This window comes from Piliocolobus tephrosceles, chromosome 7 (assembly GCF_002776525.5).
Source record: "Piliocolobus tephrosceles isolate RC106 chromosome 7, ASM277652v3, whole genome shotgun sequence".
Taxonomy (NCBI): Eukaryota; Metazoa; Chordata; class Mammalia; order Primates; family Cercopithecidae; genus Piliocolobus; species Piliocolobus tephrosceles.
The window spans coordinates 29,061,373-29,084,362 of record NC_045440.1 but is presented as its reverse complement, the minus strand read 5'-3'; the positions used below and the strand labels follow the sequence as shown (position 1 = coordinate 29,084,362).

The window sequence follows — 22,990 nt, the reverse complement described above, 5'->3', positions numbered from 1 at the left end:
TTTTTTTTTTTTTTGAGATGGAGTCTTGCTCTGTCGCCCAGGCTGGAGTGCAGTGGCCGGATCTCAGCTCACTGCAAGCTCCGCCTCCTGGGTTTACGCCATTCTCCTGCCTCAGCCTCCCGAGTAGCTGGGACTACAAACGCCCGCCACCTCGCCCGGCTAGTTTTTTGTATTTTTAGTAGAGACGGGGTTTCACCGTGTTAGCCAGGATGGTCTCGATCTCCTGACCTTGTGATCCACCCGTCTCAGCCTCCCAAAGTGCTGGGATTACAGGCTTGAGCCACCGAGCCCGGCTAAGCATAATTTACTTTTATATTAAAAAGTAATAGATAAGGATTTTAGAAAATTTAAAACATTGTAAAAAGTCCAAAAAGCCCAGCAGTAGCCACAGGGTTTTTTGTGTATGTGTATTAGTCATCTATTCATGTATATAGACATGCAGGTATAATTGTAATTAAAGTTAGTCGTTGCTTTGTATATTACTTGCTTTTTTCAGTGATTATATTATAAAATAAACATTTTCTAAGCCCTTAAGTATTCTTTTGTAATACCCTTTTGAGCAGCTGCATAGTATTACACTGTAGACCTGCCATATTTGCCCAACAAGTTCTGTAATGTTAGGATATAAGTTATTTGGTGTTTAGTTTGTTTTGTTTTTATACTCTTAAATACTACATAGATTGTCCTTCTTGGTACATTTTACACACACAAATGATTCTTTGCTAAGAATTAATTGGTTCATTCCTAGGTGTCAAATTAGAAATCAAAAGTACGTACATTTTTACATCTTTTGATTGTGTAATGCTCAACTGTCCTGAGAAAGGTTGCACTAATGGACATTTCCATCCACATTGTGTAAGAATGCCTGTTTTTTGTTTGTTTTAATTTTTTTTAATTTTTTTTTATACTTTAAGTTCTAGGGTACATGTGCACAACATGCAGGTTTGTTACCTATATATACCTGTGCCATGTTGGTGTGCTGCACCCATTAACTCGTTATTTACATTAGGTATATCTGCTAATGCTATCCCTCCCCCTCTCCCTCACCCCTCCCCACAATAGGCCCCGATGTGTGATGTTCCCCTTCCTGTGTCCAAGTGATCTCATTGTTCAGCTCCCACCTATGAGTGAGAAAATGCAGTGTTGTGGTTTTCTGTTCTTGGGATAGTTTGCTGAGAACGATCGTTTCCAGCTGCATCCATGTCCCTGCAAGGGACACGAACTCACCCTTTTTATGGCTGCATAGTATTCCATGGTGTATATGTGCCACATTTTCTTAATCCAGTCTGTCACTGATGGACATTGGGATTGATTCCAAGTCTTTGCTATTGTGAATAGTGCCGCAGTAAACATACGTGTGCATGTGTCTTTATAGCAGCATGACTTATAATCCTCTGGGTATATACCCAGTAATGGGATGGCTGAGTCAAATGGTATTTCTAGTTCTAGATCCTTGAGAAATCGCCACACTGTTTTCCACAATGGTTGAGCTAGTTTACAGTCCCACCAACAGTGTAAAAGTGTTCCTATTTCTCCATATCCTCTCCAGCACCTGTTGTTTCCTGACTTTTTAATGATTACCATTCTAACTGGTGTGAGATGGTATCTCATTGTGGTTTTGATTTGCATTTCTCTGATGGCGAGTGATGATGAGCATTTTTTCATGTGTCTGTTGGCTGTATAAATGTCTTCTTTTGAGAAGTGTCTGTTCATACCCTTGCCCACTTTTTGATGGGGTTTTTTCTTGTAAAAAAATAAGTTCTGGTGCTATGTTGCACAACAGAATGACTATAGTTATCAGTATTCTATTGCATATTTCAAAATAATTAGAAGAGGATTTTGAATGTTCTCACCATGAGGAAATAAAGGTTTGACATGATGGATATACTAAATACCCTGATTTGATCATTACACAATGTATACATGTATCAAAACATCACATTGTACCCTACAAATATGGACAATTGTTACATATCAATTAAAAAGAAAATAAATTTTTTTTAAAAAAGAATGCCTGTTATCTTACAACCTCAGTAAACCTATATATTATACTGAACTTTTTTTTTTTTGAGACAGAGTCTCACTGTGTCATCCAGGCTGGAGTGCAGTGGCCAGATCTCAGCTCACTGCAAGCTCCGCCTCCCGGGTTTATGCCATTCTCCTGCCTCAGCCTCCCGAGTAGCTGGGACTACAGGCGCCCGCCACCTTGCCCGGCTAGCTTTTTGTATTTTTTAGTAGAGACAGGATTTCATCACGTTAGCCAGGATGGTCTCGATCTCCTGACCTCGTGATCCACACGTCTCGGCCTCCCAAAGTGCTGGGATTACAGGTTTGAGCCACCGCACCCGGCCTATGCTGAACTTTTTAAAAAACTTTTGCCAGTCTAATGTGTGGTAGTTTCTCATTACTGGTTTAATTATTTCTTCATTATGATTATTCCTGAGTTTAAAGTTTCTGTTGAATATATTTGCTGACTGTATTTAGTGAACTGCTTATTTATATTCCTTGACAGTTTTGGGGGGGGGGTTTTTTCCCTTTTTTGCGTTGGTGTGTGAGCATTATCTGTTGCCTAAAGCATATTTTAAGAGCTAGGCTTCTCTCTATATAATGTTTTATCATTTCACGTTTTTAATTTTTTAGTAAACTTTTTATCTTGGAATAATGTTAGATTTATGGAAAAGTTACAAAGATAGTAAAGAGAGCTCTTGTATATAATGCACCCAACTTCCTCTGATGTTAAATTTTACATAAATACAGCATGATTGTCAAAACTAAGAAACTGACATTGTCACACCATTAACTAAATTACAGAGTTTATTTGGCTTTTGCTAATTTTTCTACTTATGTTTGTTTGCGTTCCAGGATCCAATTCAGGGTACCACTTCATTCTTAGTATTGTTTTGATTGTTGAGTGAACATACTAATCTATTTAAAATAACAGTAATAAAATACTGTCATTTATGTTCATGGTTTTAGTTTTTAAATCATTTGTTGTTTATGGGCAGAAATTTTAGAATACTGTGTTGTGAAGTTTATATGTTTTTGTTTCATTTTATTGGCACGTATTCTTAGAAAATACTTATCACTTTGAGATTGAATAAATATTGGCCTATGTTTCTTTCTACAGTATTTTCATTGTATTTTTAATATTTAAATATTTAACATGATAAGAAAAGAATTTAATTTTTTGTGTTGTCCCACATCATTAATTGAATAATCAGTTCTTATTTCAAATGGTGTTTTTAATATACTGTATTTTTAGTATTTTTAATACATGTGTGGGCTTCAGGCTTTTTCTTTCATTCTGTTTTTTATTCATTTTGGTCTTTTCTCTGCTTTTTCTTGTGTTAGTACCATCCTTTTTAAAAATGTTTTTATATCCAGAATTGCAAATCACTTGTCCTGTTCCATCATTGTCAATTGCTAAACCCAGACTTTTAAAAAATTTCTGAGCTATTCTTGTTTGTCTTCCAAGTACATCTTAAAATTATACCCCATTTTTAAAACTAGATTCTCGGCCAGGAGCAGTGGCTCATGCCTGTAATCCCAGTGTTTCTGGAGGCCGAGGTGGGCAGATCACCTGAGGTCAGGAGTTCGAGCCCAGCCTGGCCAACAGGCAAAACCCCATCTCTACTAAAAATACAAAAATTAGCCGGGCATGGTGGTGCATGCCTGTAATCCCAGCCACTCAGGAGACTGAGGCAGGAGAATCGCTGGAACCCAAGAGGCGGAGGCTGCAGTGAACCAAGATCACACCACTGCACTCCAGCCTGGGTGACAGAGTGAGACTCTGTCAAAAAAAAAAAAAAGATTCTCTGAAATTTTTATTGGAATTACTCTAATCTTACTCTAATCTTAGAGTTTAGTTTGGGGGAGAATTGACATAATTGCCACGTTGAGTCATCCCATTCATCTAGAAAATGGATTATCTTTCCATTCATATTTCTACTTCTTAAAAAAATCACACCCTGGCACCATGGCTCATGTCTGTAATCCCAGTGCTTTGGGAAGCCAAGGCAGGAGAATCGCTTGACCCAGGAGTTCAAGACCAGCCTGGGCAACATGGTGAAACCTGGTCCCTACAAAAATTAGCTGGGTATGGTGATGTGCACCTATGGTCCCAACTACTCAGTGGGGCTGAGGTGGGAGAATCGCTTGAGCCTGAGAAGTCAAGGCTGCAACTCCAGCCTGGAGTGAACAGAGTTAGACCCTGTCTCAGAAAAACAAAACAATGTTGGCCTTTTATGTTTGAAATGTGACAGTTTAGAAATGTCTTGGTATATTTTTACGTACTTTTGGCTTTTTTTTTTTTTTTTTTTTAGGTTCTCTTTGGAAAAGTGAAGAAAATTCAGCCTTCTGTGGATAAAAATAAAGTTTCTTTGGATCCTTCTCCTAACTTTGATTGCCATATGTCAAGAAATGCACCTTCTTTGAAGGATACCGTTGAACTGCAAGCCTACAGTTCAGCAGTATGTTAATGGTTCATTTGATTTCTTGAAAAGTACATGTTTCACATTGTATGTTTCAAGACTTAAATTCCCAAAATGTTAAATGAAAACATGTTAATTCATTCAATATAAAACTTAAGCAAACAGCGAAAGCTATTTTAATATTTGTTGTATGAGAATATTAGTGAAGAAGTTTGAAAATTTACATTACATTTAACTCTGTTCAAAGTACAGTGGCTACTTTTATTTAGATATTATATAGATTATTTACCAACTTTCAAAATATACCAACTTCTCTTTTAAACAAGGCTGCACAGCAGGGTGGCCATACCTAATAATAATGCATTATTTCAGAATTGCTGAGAGTAAATTTCCAGTGTTTCACCATAAAAAGTGATGGGTGAGGTGATGGACATGTTAATTACCTTGATTTAATTACTCCTCATTGTATACATATATCAAAACACCACATTGTGCCCCATAAATATATAGTTAAGATTTATCAATCATAAATAATATTAATTTTAAAAAACAAGGCTATTTCAAAACAAGATTTTGATCTTCTTTGCAAAAGTAGGAAAAAAGAAAAGTCTTATGTATTAGTCATTAGATGAAACAGTAGTCTATCGTATTTCACTTATTCTGTGGACCTTTAATTTTATACAGAATATTAAATTATATATGGATTATATATAATCATGATTAAATGAAGATAAATCTTCTCTATGAAAGTATATCCATGCACCCACATGTAAAACATACTACCTATTGTTATTTTCCTAATTTTTTCTACCAAATAAAATATAATAGTTGAGACTGTATGGAAAACATTTAACTTTTAATGAAAAAATATTTTTTATTTAAAAACAAATTGTGCCTTTTTCTGCAGACATTGGTAGCCTATCAAGAAAAAAAAATTGTGGGGGAAAAAAAGGAATTCTGTACATCTTCAAAAACATTAGGGTTAAACAAGGCAGCTGGAGAAGTTTATATAGAAGTAGATAAATAATATGCAATTATATTGATTTTTTTTAAATATGAGCTTATTCAAGTCTGATTGCCAAAATTAATCAGCATGAACCTGTTTTCTTCTTTATCTTTCAGGTGTACTTCTATGAATACAGTGTCCTTTCAAAGCCTGTAGATAAACCTAGGCAATGTCTTCCATATGCTGTAGTAACAGTAAAATTTCTTGGTTCAAAAGTAGATAATGGATACCTTATGACATCTTTGAGATTCCTCTCAACAGGATTTCCTAAGAGAGCTGGTAAGATACACATATGATTGTACTTGATTAGCATTTGTGCTGGTCTTAAAATTTCTCAGTATTATTTTCTGGCTGTGCACAATGGTTCATACCTGTAATCCCAGCACTTTGGGAGGCGGAAGCGGGCGGATTACTTGAGGCCAGTCTGGCCAACACAGCAAAACTCCGACTCTATTAAAAATACAAAAATTAGCCAGGTGTGGTGGCGTGTGCCTATAATCCCAGCTACACGGGTGGCTGAGGAAGGAAAATCACTTGAACCCAGGAGGTGGAGGTTGCAGTGAGCCAGGATCACACCACTGCGCTGCAGCCTAGGTGACAGAGGGAGACCTTGTCTCAAAAAAAAAGAAAAAAATGAATCTCCAAGTAAAATAGTTGTGTTTTCTTATTTTATAGATCTAGAATCATACTGCTCAGTATTAGAATCATTTTGCTCAGTATTGAATCATTTTGCTCAGTATTAGATTTGTGTGATTTTTCCCTATTGATATGTGTAACTGTAGTTTGTTCATTTTCGTGGATGAATGGATGGAGAGAGTATTCCATTGTGTAGACACACTGTACACTATACTACTGAGGATATTTGGGCACTTTCCAGTCTTCTTATTCCAAACATTGCTATTTTAAATATTCATAAAAGTGTCTCATTGCATATGTGCCAAGAATTTTTCCATAGAATATGTATTTACAGCAGGAATGTTCCAACTGAAAGACAGCATCAAATGGTTTTCCAAAGTGGTTTGCATTAGATTACATAATCACTCTATATTCTTGCCAACACATACTATGCTTTCTTTTTTTAAGTTTTGTTTCCACCAGTCTAATGAGTGTGATATGTTATTTCATTGTGGTTTTTAACTTGTTTTTCCCTAATTAATGAAGTTGAGGATTTTTGTATCCTCACCAAACTTAGAGCCGTCAGACTTTTTCAGTGTTTTTGCTCCACTAGTAGGTGCAGCTATTTGCTTTTGTATTTTGCTTTTCCTCAAATGCTAAATAAGTTAGGTTCATTTCTGATAGGCGTATTGGCCATTCGTATTCCACTTTTCTGAAATTCCTGGTCACATCTTTTATCTACTTTTTCTAATTGAGCTAATTTTTATTTCATTATTGATTTGTAGGAATTCTTTTACATATTGGATATTGGCTCTTGGGTCAGTTGTATGTGTTGCGAGTGTCTTCTCTTAGTTTGTGTCTTTGTATTCTCATTTTTGTCAAGTGTTTTTTGATGAACAGCGGTTCTTGATGTCAGATGTGTCTCTTTATTATAAGTACTACTACATGCGTCTTTCATAAGAGTGCTTTTCCTAGGACATGAAGATATTTTTCTGTGTGTTTTTTTTTAACTTTATGGGTATGTTTTCCCATTTTTGTTTTACCTACTTGGAAATGACTTTGGTGTGTGATAGGATTCCTTTAAAGTCCCAATTTATTTTAGTTTACATATGCTAACCCGATTGTTGTCTCAGTACAGTTTATTGGAGAATCCATTTTCCCCACTGATCGATAACTGCAGTACCGCCTCTGTAATATATCAGTTGGCTGCAGGTGCTGCAGAGATCTCTTAACTGGGCTCTCTATTCATCTCTTTGCCTATCGTTTTGCCATGAGCATCTTGCCTTAATTATTGTAACTTCATTAAAAATACTAATACCGGACTTTGTATGAGAGAAAAAATACTAATACCTGTATAACTGATCCTTCATCTTTTTAAAAATAATTCTTTGTTTTTGGTCCTTTGGTGTTCATAGAAATTTTAGAATCGACTTATCAAGGTCTGCCAACAAATTTATAGATTGATTGAATCTATATATTAATTTGTGGAAAATTGTCTTCTTTATTGAGTTTTCTAATCTATTAATATTATATTTCTCCCATGTCAGTTATCTCTAATGTATTTCAATTTTATAATTTTCTCTGTAACATCTTACATGCCTTTTATTTTTAAACATTTGATATTTTATGTTATTTTAAATAATAGCTATTTCATTTTATTTTCTATTGTTGGTATATGTCAATTCAGTTGATTTAAAAGTGTAAGATTCAGTAGCTTTTAGTATATTCACAAATATGTGCAATCATCACCACAGTTTTAAAGTTAAGGTACTTTGTTTTGTTTTTTGTTTTGTTTTTGAGACAGGATCTCACCTTGTCACCCAGGCTGGAGTGCTGTGCCACAGCTTGGCTCACTGCAGTCTCCACCTCCCAAGCTCAAGCAATCCTCCCATCTCCACCTTCAGTTGCCAGGACTACAGGTGCACGCCACCACACCCAGCCTAAGCTCACATTTTAAAGAAACTTTGAGCGGGGCACCATGGCTCACGCCTGTAATCCCAGCACTTTGGAAGGCCGAGGCAGGTGGATCACCTGAGGTCAGGAGTTTGAGACAAGCCTGGCCAACATGGTGAAACCCCATCTCTACTAAAAATACAAAAATTAGCTGGGTATGGTGCCAGGCGCCTATAATCCCAGCTACTCGGGAGGCTGAGGCAGGAGAATTGCTTGAACCTGGGGTCTGAGGATGCAGTGAGCCCAGATGGCACCACTTCACTCCAGCCTGGACGAAAGAACAAAGCTCTGTCTCAAAAAAAAAAAAAAAGAAAAGAAAAAGAAACTTTGTGCCCTTTAAAAGGTATTATATCCCTGATCCCCAGCCCTAAGCAACTACTAATGTACTTATATGCCTAATCAGGGCATTTCATTTAAGTAAAATCATAATTTTTGGACTTTTTTGTGCCTGATTTCTTTCACTTAACAATGTTTTCCCGGTTCATCCATGTTGTAGCATGTATCAGTACTTTATTTCTTTTTATAGAAACCGTTTCATTGTATAGATGCACCATATTGTATTTATCAGTTGGTCAACATTTGGGTTGTTTCCATCTTTTGACAATTACAAATTCTGCTATGAATGTTTGCATACAAGTTTTTATATGGATGTGTGTTTTCATTGCTCTTGAGTACAATAAAGCTAAGAGTGGAATTGCTGGATTATATGAAGACTCTGTAGTAACTGATAGAGGAACTGCCAAACTATTTTCCAAAGTGGCTTCACCGTTTACATTCACACCAGCAGTGTCTGAGAGTTAGAATTTCTTTATATCCTTGTCATAGCTTATTTGACTTTTTGATTATAGCCATCCTAGTGGGTGTGAAGTATAGTTTTCAGACTATGAGTTTTGCATTTCTTTTGTTAAGCTTATTTCTAAGTATTCTTTTGGTGCGATCATAAATAGAATTCTTTATTTTATTAGTGTATTGTTCATTCCAAATGTACAGAAATATAATTGATTTTTGTGTATCCTGCAGCCTTGCTGAACTCATTATTCTAATAGATTTTTTTAGTGGTCTTTGGGATTTTCTATATATAAGATCATGTCATCTGTGAATAGAGATAATTTTACGTTTTTGTTTCCAGTCTTATTTTGCGTAATTGCCCTGGCTAAGTACCTCCAGTAAGAGAAGTGGCAAGAGTAGACATCTTTGTCTGTATTCCTGAATTTAGGGGGGAAGTATCCAGTCTTTTACCAGGAAGTATGATGTCAGTTGTAGGGGTTTTATAGAAGCTCTTTATCATGTTCAGGAAATTTGCTTCTGTTTCTGGTTTATTGAGAGTTTTTAGACTATTGGATTTTCTCAATCGATTTTTTATTTGTTGAGATGGTTGTGTGGGTTTTTTTTGTTGTTGTTTTTATTGATCTAATGTATTACATTAATTGATTCTAGATGTTAACATTGCATTCCTTGGATCTCATTTGGTCATGGTGTATAATTCATTGTATATGTTCCTGGAATCAGTTTGCTGCAATTTTATTGGGGATTTTTGTGTCCACATTTATAAGAGATACTGGTCTATCGATTTTTTTTGATGTTTTTGTCTGGTTTTGGTGGTAGGATAATATTGTTCCATAGGATGAGTTGGGGAAGTATTCTATTCTCTCCTCTTTATTTTTTGGAATAATGTATGAAGAATTGGTATTATTTCTTCTTTAAACATTTGGTAGACTTCACTAAGGAAACCATCTGGGAATGGGTTTTTCCTTGTGGGTAGTATTCAATTACTAATTCAGTTTCTTCACTTGTTGTAGGTCTGTTCTGATTTTCTGTTTCTTCTTGCATCACGTTCAGTAGTTGCTGTTTTTATTGGAAGTTGCCCATTTCATTTCAGTTATCTAATTTACTGGCATACATTTGTTTTTAGTATTCCTTTAATAGTCTAATAGTCTTTTTATTTCTGTTAGTGGTAATGTCCCCGCTTTTATTTCTGAATCTACTAGTTTAAGTCTTTTTTTTTTTTTTTTTTTTTTGGTGAGGCTAAAGGTTTATCTTTTTTTTCAAAGAACTAATTTTGATTTTATTCTTTTTGCTATAATTCTATTTTATTAATTTTGTCTCTTTTCTTCTGTTTGCTTTAGATTTAGTTTGCTATTTCATGTGTATGTGTGTCTTAAGGTGGATGGTTAGGTTTTGATTTCAGATATTTCTTCTTTGTTAATATAGGTCTTTATAGCTGTAAATTTCTAGAAGCAACTAGTTTAGCTGTGTCCCATGACATGTGTTACATTGTAATTTTCATTTATCTCAAATTTATTTTCTAATTTCCTTTTGATCTATTATTATTTAATTCATTGGTTTTTTTCAGACCGTGTTTTTTATGTATTTGCAAATTTCCAAAAATTTTTTTGTTGTTGATCTCTATTTCATTCCATTGTAGTTGGAAAACCATTTGTATTATCTTTTTCCTTTAAGTTTATTGAGGTTTGTTGTATAACCTAGCATATAGTCTTTCCTGGAGAATGATCCATGTGCAACTGAAAAGAATATATAGTAGTCCTCCAGTATCTGTGGGGGAGAATTGGTTCCAGGATGTTCCATGGATACCAAAATTTGTGGATACTCAAATTCCTTTACAGACTGTCTCAGTATTTGCATATAACCTACACATATCCTCCCATATACTTTAAATTATCTCTATATTACTTATAATACCAATAACATATTTGTTCTATGTAAATAGTTGTTATACTGTGTTTTTTATTTGTATTATTTTTTATTGTTATATTGTTATTGTTATTTTGTTGGGTTTTTATTTTAATTTTTCACCCATGATTGGTTGAATCCATGGATTTGGAACTAACCAATACATAGGGCCAACTGTACTATATTCTGCTGTTGCCAGGCAGGGTGTTCCATAGGCTGTTAGGTCTACTTGTTTTATAGTTTGTTCAAGTCTTCTGTTTCCTTGATGATTTTCTACCTAGTTGTTCTGTCCACATTTCCCCTCAACCAGAAGGCTTATATTAGAGATAACAGATAGGGACCTTTCCCTACTTCTACTGCAGCCCATCCCCAGTGTATTATAGCTTATTACTTTAATCAAAGTATGATGCCTTTCAGGGTGATTAACTTTAGAGAATACCTATATTATGCCAACAGTCATAGCCACATGTGTTGGCTATCAGCATACTCGTCTCCCTCTAGAGTACACCAGACCTACACTATCTAATACAGTAGCCACTAGTCACATGTGGCTCTTTAAATTTAACTTAATTTAAAAAAATAAAATTATAAATTCAATTTGTCAGTCACACCAGCCACATTTCAATGCTCAGTAACCATATGTGGCTAGTGGCTACCATAGATAACGTTTCTGTCATCACCGAATATATGGTACTAATAACTATTTGGTAGTGTACTTTATTGATTGTAGTCTGGTTTTGTTAGTTTCCATATTGTATTGAAGATGTTGGATTTGTTGGGGTTTTTTTTTTTTTTTTTACTACTTTTTAAATTTTTTTTATTTCCATAGGTTTTTGGGGAAACAGGTGGTATTTGGTTGCATGAGTAAGTTCTTTAGTGGTGATGTGTGAGATGTTGGTGCACCCAGGATGTTGGATTTGTTCTGCAATTTTTAATTGTCATTTGATGAGAATGCCAACAAAAAGGGAATAAAGTAAAAATGCCATTATCAAGTTTAAAGAGATAGCATAATATAGATTAAGATTCTACTGTTTATAAACTGTGTGATTCTGGGCAAATTGCTCTTAATTTCACTTCCTCATCAATGAAATGTTATGAAGATTAAATTAATGTACATCAGAGACTTAAAACAGGACCTGGCATCCATGTATTTTATAAGTTTCTGTTAACATTACATGTATGTTAATATGCATTCATCACACATTTGTAAAAGTGAAATATTAAACTTAAGCAATTAGGGTTTTTTTGCTTGTTTGCCTGTTTTGAGATGGGGTCTTGCTCTGTCACCCAGGCTGGAGTGCAGTGGCACCATCTCGGCTCACTGAAACTTCCACCTCCTGGGTTTAAGCAATCCTCCCGCCTCATCCTTCCAAGTAGCTGGGACTACAGGCAACATGTCACCATGCCTCATTTTTGTATTTTTAGTAGAGACAGGGTTTCACCATGTTGGCCAGGCTGGTCTCGAATTCCTGACCTCAGGAGATTCACCCGGCCTAAACTTAAGTAATTAGGTTTCTTTTCCCACATTGGTATATATTAACCCATTTTTTCCCCCTTTTCCTTGAGACAGAGTCTCACTCTGTCGCCCAGGCTGGAGTGCAGTGGCATGATCTCAGCTCACTGCAACCTCCGCCTCACGGTTTCAAGCAATTCTTCTGCCTCAGCCTCCTGAGTACCTGTGACTACAGGCACACACCACCACATCCGGCTAGTTTTTTGTATTTTTAGTAGAGACCAGTGTTTCATCGTGTTGGCCAGGCTGGTTTCAAACTCCTGACCTCAAGTGATCCGCCTGCCTCGGCCTCCCAAAGTGCTGGAATTACAGGCGTGAGCCACCTTGCCCAGCCATATTAATCCACCTTAATCTTTGTAATAGCTGCATAACATTCTGTCTTCTAGGACATTTGTTATAACGTATGTTCATAGTAATTTTATCATTTTTGATATGTCATTCATTTAGCCAGTCTCATATTGATGTATAGTTAGGTTTCTAGCTTTCAACTGTCTTGGGTTATTTTACTGAAAATCCTTGTCCATAGAATTTTGGGTATTTATACAAGTTTATCAGAATAGTAAATGAGCAAGAATGGATTTGCTTTGAATGATTACATATAACGTATCAATGAATACTGTCAGCTTGTTTTCCAGGAAATTTGTACCAATTTATACTTCCATGAACCATATTAAATAGTGCTTACATTTGTATAGTATTAATCATCCTTTCAAATTTTTGCCAGTTTAAAAAGTTTTTTTTAATGGATCCTATTGTTTATTTAGTGGGATTGGGGCATCTTTTTGTTGATAATTTTACCTATTTTTTCCTTTGAGTATTATTTATCATGCATTTTGACCTATTAAAATAATTAATTTATATGTAATTGACATCATGTTTTACTTTTATGTTTTCTGATTTTCAATCATGCTTTAAAAGTACTTTCCTATGCCAAGATTATAAAAACATCCATTCATGTTTTTTTCTAGTAGTTTTATGGAGTTTTTTAAATAGCAAATTTTATTTTGGGATAAGGTGGTGTAGGAATCTACATTTCCATTTTCTTCTCCATTATACTCCCTACTCTTTTAAGAACTACATCTCTTCGTATGTGGTCATATTTCCATGATAGCTTACTGTAAGTAATAAAATCACAAATGGTAGTAGAATTTAGAAATCTTCAACATAACTCTCTTACTGTGAAAAAGAACCTTGTGGTACTCGTCAGTGACATGATAACTTCATATATTTTGTAGATGTCACAAGCAATTTCTCATCATTAATTCCTGTTTTAGTAAAGGTATTTTTAGTCTGTTACTTAGCTGTGAATGTTTGGTGAACATTTATGAGAACTTATTATTTACTTGTTAAATATGCATTTTGTAAATTCATGATTACATGAGGTTTCTTAGGAAATTTTAGAAATAATTTTTATAAATTATTTTTAAAGTTTGCTTTTATTTTCCAGGCTTTTATTTACAAAAATTATTTGCAGGAACATTTATTTTACTGCAAAAGAGGAATAGTAGTTTGCTTTGGCTCTTGGGAAAGATTTTATGGAACTTTTTGGGTTTTCCTTTCCCTATTTTTCCACCTCACTCCCTGTTCCTTTCCTTTTTTTCTCCCATGGTAGAGGGAGAAGCAAGGTAATAGTAGTAGATAGAGGGAGATTATTTTGCCTTCTTATATGTAGATACTAATATTAAACATCTGAATATAGAAAATTAATATAAGAGAGCTGTTATCTATTGGGAAAATGTTTTTATTCCTATTTAGTTTTATTCTTCCCCACCTCTGCCCCCAGCCCCCAGCCCCCGAGATGGAGTCTTGTTCTGTTGCCCAGGCTGGAGTTCAGTGGCACGATCTCTGCTCACTGCAACCTCCACCTCCTAGGTTCAAGCAGTTCTCCTGCCTCAGCCTCCTGAGTAGCTGGGATTACAGTCACCCACCACCACACCTGGCTAATTTTTTTTTTGTATTTTTAGTGGAGACGGGGTTTCACCATGTTGGCCAGGCTGGTCTCGAACTCCTGACCTCATGATATGTCCACCTCGGCCTTCCAAAGTAATGAGATTACAAGTGTGAGCCACTGTGCCCGGCCCCTATTCAGTTTTTTTCTATTATTTGTCAGAATTAAATTTTCATGGCAAATATTCTTTATTAAGGTTTCTAGACTAGGAGAATTTCATGCTACATCATTTATATTTTATTTGTTAATCATCCCCTTCTCTGCTTTTTCTGTTGAAAACACATTTTAATCATCGTTAGGTTATTAGCTGAACTTTCAATTAAAATTACTTGACACAATGTACCTGTATAAAAGTTGTCTATAGAAACACTTTTTTTTCAAATGTGTCTTATTATTTCCACAGAAAGAACATGCTCTCTGAATAACTGTACAGTGGCCAAAAGAATTGGAAAAGGAAAAGATGCTACTGTCATCTTTGAGCATTTCAAGAAACCTGTAGATCCATTTGTTCAAGAAAACTGTTTATGCAATGTACTAAATTCAGAGATAAATCCTTCCAACTCACATATTTCTAACTCCTATGGAAATGTACAAAATGGAAACATTTCTGTACCTGAAACATACAATGGACAGACAGAGCACAATTTAGCAGAAATTAGAGACACTTCTCAAGTACTTGCACATGATTCAGACCTTTCACTTATGCCCAATGATGCCAAAGGAAGTGTTAATGGTGACCTTTTGTTAAATTGGACAAGTCTTAAAAATATTTTAAGTAGTCTTAATGCTGCTTTTCCTCTTCACAACAGTACTGGCTCAAGCACAGTTACTACTTCAAAATTCATCAAAGACCCAAGACTGATGAGAAGAGAAGAAAGTATGGGAGAACAGAGTAATACTGCAGGCTTAAATGAGATTTTGCAATTTGAGAAGAGTTTAGATAATGTTAATTCAGAAATAAAATCAACACCATCTAATTCTGCCTCCTCCTCAGAAGTTGTCCCTGGTGATTGTGCTGTTCTTACAAATTGTTTGGATGCTCCTTGCTTTAAAACTTGTGTTAATGATTCACAGTCTTGGGCTCACAACACAGGCTCTGAGGACTATGACTGTGTACCTCATAATAAAGTTACCATGGCAGGGCAATGTAAGGACCAAGGCAATTTTTCCTTCCCAATTTCTGTGTCAAATGTAGTGTCAGAGGTTGAGAACCAAAACCACAGTGAGGAGAAGGTTCAGAGAGCCCAACAGGAATCAGATAATATGTATAAAAAAGAATACAATAGCCGTATTTCTCAGGAATCGCAGTCTTCTGATTTAAAAACCATTTATCAGACTGGTCACCAAATGTCTACAATTTTTCCACTCAAAAAGAAAGTAAGCATTGATGAATACCTTCAAAATACTGGAAAGATGAAAAACTTCACTGACCTGAAGGACAATTCCAAACATGAAGAAAAGCAAACTTCGTGGAAAGAAATTGATAATGATTTCACTAATGAAACAAAAATCAGTCCAATGGATAATTACATTGTTTTGCACCAAGAATACAAAGAGAGTGAGAGTCATAATTCTTTCGAGAAAAGCTGTGATAAAATATTAATTACTCAAGAGTTAGAAATACCAAAATCTTCTACATCTACCATAAAGGATAAGGATGAACTAGATCATCTAGCATTGGAATGGCAAATTACTCCAAGTTTAGAGAGCCTGTCACAAAAGCATCCTCAGCACTCTGTGGAGTATGAGGATAACTTTCACACAAGTTTAGCCATTTCTCAAAAGCTAATGGAACTGAAATTGGGGAAAATAAATGCAAATTGTGCTAGCATTATAACTGAAGCTTTCCCGAAACCAAAAGACATACCCCAGGCCAAAGAAATACTCACTGATACAGTTATTTCCTCTTATAACATAGAAACAGCTCATGACAATTCAAATTGCAGTATAACTAGAGAACATATGTGTGTCCACAGGAAAAATGAAAATAAACCAGTGTCATTAGAGAACATTCAGAGAGACTATAAAGAAACTGCTTATGTTGAAGATAGGGGTCAGGATCACAGTCTGTTCTGTAACTCACAGTTAAATGATATATGCCTGAATGTTAATTTCAAAGAACAGAGAGATAATTATAAAGAAAGCCAAAATGAGGCTAAAGAGAATAATGCTTCATCTGTAGAAAACAACATAGAGAATATATATGGAGACAAAAAGCAGGATTCTCATACAAATGAAAATTTCAGCTATATAGATGAAAAGGAGGATAAAAATTACAACAATATAGAAATTTTTAGTTCTGAAGAATTTTCTGCTACATTTAACTTGATTTGCAGAGAAAAATATGCGTCAGCAGCAACTGTATTATTAGAGAGTGAAGAAGATACCATTAGTGCCATGAAGCAAAAAGATACTGAAAATACTGGAAGAAGTGTAGAGCATTTGGCTTCCACAGCATATCCCGAAATTGCAAGTTCTTCAGTGTGTGTAGCCTCAAATGCTGCAGTACAGATAGCTAGTGCTACTATGCCTGTATTAAGCATAAGTAATGACGAACACCAAATATACCAGTCTAAAGAAACTTGTTCTTCTGAAAGTCCAGATTTTGGTTTGTTAGTAAAACATAGGGTTTCCGATTGTGAAATTGATAAGGATAAAAATAAATCACAAGAATCATTTCATCAATCAATAAATGAGAACTTAATTCTTCAAAGCATTGAATTGGAAAGTGAAATTGAAATAGAAGATTGTGATGATGCTTTTGTATTTCAACAAGATACACATAGCCATGAAAACATGCTTTGTGAGGAATTTGTGACCTCATATAAGGCTCTGAAGTCTCGTATCAGTTGGGAAGGTATATTAGCACTTGATAATGGGGAGATGGAAGTTTTGGGAAGCACTGCAGGAAGGGAAAATAGTGATCAGCATTATTCTAAGGAAAGTAACTATTTTTATTCCTCTACACAAAACAGTGAAACAGTGCTTCCCAGCCCAATTTTACTTCCAGATCTACAAATTAGAATTACTAATATATTTAGGCCAGGATTCAGCCCGACAGTTGACTCCCTTGCATTGAAAGATAATTTCTGCACACATGTAACTGAAGCCACAAAACCAGAAATAAATAAGGAAGATGGAGAAATTGTAGGATTTGACATTTATTCCCAGCCTTTTGGTGAAAATTCGGATTATCCATGTGAAGATAAAGTTGATAATATAAGGCAAGAATCAGGACCAATGAGTAAATCTGAAATCTCCCTTTCTTTTGACTTGAGTGACAATACAGATGTGAGTCATATGTCTAAAAATCAAAACAGTGAATCTTTGTTTAGTGAACCTTCTAATGTCACAACAATAGATAATGGAAGCAGATGTTTCTTTACAAAATCAAAAACTGACTATAATGATACCAAAGATAAAAAGGAGGCAGAATCAAGAATTAGCAAAAGGAAGCTACATACATCTTCCAGGGATCAGAACATACATAAAGATTTAAGACAACATAAAAGTTATGGGAGAAAGAGGAGGCTAACCAGTCAAGACTCATCTGAGTGTTTTTTTTCATTATCCCAAGGACGAATTAAAACATTTTCACAGTCAGAAGAGCACATTAAGAGTGTCCTAAATATCCTAAGTGGTGAAGCATCTTTATGTAAAAGCAAATGTCTTTCAAAAAAATTAGACAAAGCAGTTATTCACTTAAAAAAAGCTCATAGAAGAGTTCACACATCTTTGCAGCTTATAACTAAAGTAGGAGAAAAAAGAAAGGGCCCATTACCAAAATCATATGCAATAATATGCAATAATTTCTGGGAGAGTTGTGACCTTCAAAGTTATAGTTCTGTGTCTCAAAGAAAATATTCTACTAAGCATTTTTTGTCAAAAAGAAAATATGACAAACGGAGAAAGAAAAGAGTTCCAAAAGCTGATATTTCTAAATCGTTAACCTATGTGTCAAAGCACAAGTCTTACAAAACAAGTGGAGAGAAAAAATGCCTTTCTAGGAAAAGTATGGCTAGCAGTGTCTCAAAAAGTCACCCCACTATTCACGTGGGAGAATTTTGTAATCAGGAACATCCTGAATCACAGTTGTCTGTATCCTCCACATCCCAAAGTACAAGTCAGTCAGTTTATTATAATAGCAGTGTAAGCAATCCAAGTTTCTCAGAAGAACATCAGCCCTTTTCTGGAAAAACTGGATGTCTGTTTTCCCCAGATCACTCAGATGAGAAACTAATTGAAAAAGAAAATCAAATTGATACAAAGTTTTTATCTAGCACTAGTAAATATGAAAAGCTTGAAAAACATTCGGCAAATCATAATGTTAAAGATGCAACTAAAGAAAACAGTTGTGAGGCTAATCAAGTAATAAATGAAAGTAATTCCATATCTTTAAGTTGCATAAAAGAAAACATAAATTATAATACAGGCAACGGTTATGATGCAACTTGCATAGGTTGCACAAAGGTGAAAACTGATGTACTTATTCCAGTGTTAGATTCAAATGTAAAGCACTTTTTAAATGATCTCTACCAACAAGAAAACCTTATTTTATCTGATTATAAAAGAAACCTGGAAGTAAAGTGGACAGCTCCTACTGAGAGATCCAAGCAAAGCATTATTACAGGAAACTTCCTTATGGACCCATTAAACTTAACTTTGATAGCAAGTAAAAAGTACAGTATTCCTCAGTTATCAGCCTCTGCAGTGACAGATAGTGAGAGAGAATCTTCAAAATCTTACTTGGATAAACAGAGCATTCTTACTATAGATTCTTTTGCGGCATCCACTACTATACCATGCTGTGAGCAGAGCTGTAGAGGAAAAGAGCTTCTAAAGACAGAACAGTGCTCTTCAGGTAATTGCCTCCATACAGATGGGAATGAAACAAATGTCACTGAGAATTATGAGTTGGATGTAGCATCAGTAACTGAAGAAAGTAGAAGTTATGGGGAAAATATAGTGAAATTATCTTCCAGTGATAGTTCTCTGCTTTTAAAAGATAATATAAAAGGCTCCTCTTCAGAAACGTGTATTGTGAAGAAAGACACTGAGGACAGAATAACATGGAAAGTTAAACAAGTGGAAAAAGCAAAAGATTCTGTTTACAAAAGTAGCATGACTGAAGGATCAACTGTTAATACTGAGTACAAAAATCAAAAGAATCAGATCTCGGAAGAATCCTGCTTAAATGAGAAAATTATTAAAACTAATTTGATTGATTCCCATCTAAGCACTAAAAATACTACTACTGAGTCAGTCTCTTTGAAGAACACAGTTTCTAATCCACTTAACAAAAGAGAGAAGGCGGAAATTAAAGTTAGTAATGACTCGCAGTGTGACTTGACATTATATTCAGAAATAGCCTGTATTTCCAAACCAGGGATTCTAGGAGTTAATCATACACCTATTTTACCTGCCCACTCTGAAACCTGTAAAGTCACTACTCTTCTGAAGAAACCTGCATCATATATGAGTGAACTTAAAGAAAAACATTGCTCAGCTAATCATACGGCCCTTATAGCTAATCTGTCTCAAATTTTGCAGAGGGCAGATGAAGCATCATCTTTGCAGATTCTACAGGAAGAAACTAAGGTTTGTCTAAATATTCTCCCTTTATTTGTGGAAGCTTTTGAAAGAAAGCAAGAATGTTCAGTTGAACAAATCCTGATTTCAAGAGAACTGTTGGTAGACCAAAACCTATGGAATAATTGCAAACACACATTAAAACCATCTGCTGTTGACACTTTGGTAGAACTTCAAATGATGATGGAAACAATTCAATTCATTGAAAACAAAAAAAGGCACTTAGAAGGTGAACCAACATTCCGAAGCTTGCTTTGGTATGATGAAACACTGTACGCTGAGCTTCTTGGAAAACCACGTGGATTTCAACAGCAGTCTAATTTCTATCCTGGTTTCCAAGGAAGATTAAAATATAATGCCTTCTGTGAGTTACAGAGTTACCATGATCAATTAGTTGAATTGCTTGAAGAAACAAAAAGGGAAAAGAATTCATACTATGCATTCTTAAAGTACAAACGACAGGTTAATGAATGTGAAGCCATAATGGAGCATTGTTCTGATTGCTTTGACTTTTCTCTTTCTGTTCCATTTACTTGTGGAGTTAACTTTGGAGATAGTTTAGAAGACCTGGAAATCTTAAGAAAAAGTACTTTAAAGTTGATCAGTGCATGTGGGGACTCTCCTAAAGTTCATTCGTATCCAGGAAAACAGGACCATCTGTGGATTATCATAGAAATGATCTCCTCAAAGATTAATTTTATTAAGAACAACAAGGCGGTACATATTAAAATATCTCTTTATGGTCTGGAACATATCCTTTTTGATGCTGCAAAAAATCTTGTTTGGAAAGAGGAAACACAATCCTTCAGCAAAAAATACTCACAAAAGGAGGACAAAGAAAGGCTACTCAGAGTGAATAAATGTGCTTTTTCTAAGTTGCAGAAGATATATGATACTTTGTCTAAGGATTTAAACAGTGAACCAATTTCCCCTGTTGGGCTTGAGGAGGATACTATAATTGCCTCCAGAAAATCAGATCATCCAATAAACAAAGCAACTATTAGCATAGAAAATTCTAAGTTTAGCAGTAGTTTGCTTGCACACCCAGATATTTATTGTATTAGTGAGATATTGGATCAAGCTGAAATTGCAGACCTTAAAAAATTACAAGATCTCACCTTGAGATGTACAGATCACTTAGAAATTTTAAAAAAATACTTTCAAATGCTACAAGATGATAACATGGATAATATTTTTATCACAGAAGAAAATGTTTTAGACATGGTGGAAAACCACAGCCATGAGGCTACACTTTTAAAACCTGAAGCTATTGAAATGTATATTGAAATCGTCATGGTCTCAGAAACAATTCACTTTCTTAAAAACTCAATAGCAAAGAAACTAGACAAACAGAGGTTTCGAGGTATGCTTTGGTTTGATTTGTCACTTATTCCTGAGCTGGTTCAGTGCCAAGAAAAAATGACTTCTTTTTCATTTCTTAAAGATAACTCAACAGATGTTTGCCTTTGGAAAGTGATAGAGACTGCTATTTTCAAACTTAAGAAAGATCTGGATATTATCTACAAATATGATGAAACTGTTAATCGCTCATATGCTATTCATTTGCTCTCAAGAGAACTTCAAGAACTTTCAGAAATAAAAAAGCTTCTGAAGAACTCCAAGTATTTTATTTCCACATATATTGACTTTGTGCCATATATAACATCCATAAATTATGGAAGCACCCTGATGGAGTTAGAATACAACTACAATCAATTTTCTATACTGCTGAAGAATGTAATGTCTGCCCCTAGGAAAGATTTAGGAAAAATGGCCCATATTATGAAAGTCATGAAAACGATTGAACATATGAAGATTATATGTGCTAAAAATGCTGAACTAACTATTTCCTTTTTTCTATGCCAAATGTTACATAACGGAAGGAAGATTTTACAGCTGAAGAGAAAAAAAATGAATATTCATGTTGTAAAACTTGGGGAAAATAACAATAAATTTAGTATTTCTATGATGGTGCCCCCAATGTCAGAGTGCATAAACAAAAACATTTCAAATTCCTCTAAAAAACGACCTAGCACTGTAGACACATGTGAAGACTCTCAGGAACAACAGAAAAATACTACTATTTCCAGTTGTAAAAAGCTAAAGGTATGAATGATTTAAAACATAACTTTTGTAAGTATTCTTTTTGAAAAGAAGTCTACGCGTAAGCAAACAAGTCTGCAGAATTCTAAAAGTTGAGAATGGTAAATTGTCTGGCAAAATGAATTTACTAACTATAATACTGATTTAAACAATTCATATTATCTATAAAATGATACATAAATTATATGTATAGGTGATACCTTGCAAATGTCTACTTCTTAAACATAAAATTAAATGTTTTAACTTAGAAAACATTTTTTGGAAGGATATGAATTTTAAAAGCTTCTTAAGGGAGAGTTCAATATTGCGAACACTGAGTGAGTGACCAATATTTATTGAGTAGCTTTTCTGTATAGCAAGCCTATGCCCAGTGTAGTGAATATTCAAAAGTGGCTAACGAAGCCTGTCTTCTTGACCATTATCATCCGAATGGAGAAATAGGACAGATATTTTTCAAAAGATAATTATCAAGGAGTTAAAAGTCCTATATTAAATACATTTTAACAAATTGTCCAAAGCGTTTAATATGTACTTGGTACTGATTTATTTTATACAAAACCCCTTATGATGTATTTCCTATTATCTTACTTAAAGATAAGGAAACTGGGACATAGAGGAAATGACTATCCCAGGGTCACAGAGTTTAGTAAATGGGAGCACGCAGATCTAAACCAGGCAGTCTGGCCTCCAGAGCCCTTACTGACAGTTGTCTCAGCTCTGCTCTAAGAGGTTTCTCTTACAGCTGTTCAATACGTCTTAGTTCAGAAGTTTAGAAAAGAAACCTATATGCAGCTGGGTGCAATAGTTCAGGCCTGTAGTCCCAGCACTTTGGGAGGCCAAGGTGGGCGTACTGCTTGAGTCCAGGAGTTCAAGACCAGCCTGGGCAACATGATGAGACCTCATCTCTGCTAAAAATAACAAAAAATTAGCCAGACATGGTGGCATACACTTGTAGTCCCAGCTACTTGGGAGGTTGAAGTAGGATTGCTTGAGCACAGGGGCAGAGGTTGCAGTGAGCCAGGATTATACCACTGCACTCCAACCCAAGTGGACAGAGTAAGACTCTGTTTCAAAAAAAATTTTTTATATCTATATATGTAATATTTTTAAATTAAGTCTGGAACAATTTAACTTAATGGGTA

The 22,990-nt window shown here is 35.0% G+C and overlaps 1 protein-coding gene across 1 annotated transcript in view; it reads left to right on the top strand.

Moving 5' to 3' along the window:
* Positions 1–22,990, top strand: part of TEX15 (testis expressed 15, meiosis and synapsis associated) — a 62,811-nt gene that overhangs the window by 30,908 nt on the left and 8,913 nt on the right. Inside the window, exons 4-6 of the mRNA XM_023214655.2 lie at positions 4,323–4,469; positions 5,553–5,715; positions 14,560–21,851. Of these exons, the coding sequence (XP_023070423.2) occupies positions 4,323–4,469; positions 5,553–5,715; positions 14,560–21,851 (7,602 nt within the window). The remainder of the gene's footprint in view (positions 1–4,322; positions 4,470–5,552; positions 5,716–14,559; positions 21,852–22,990) is intronic.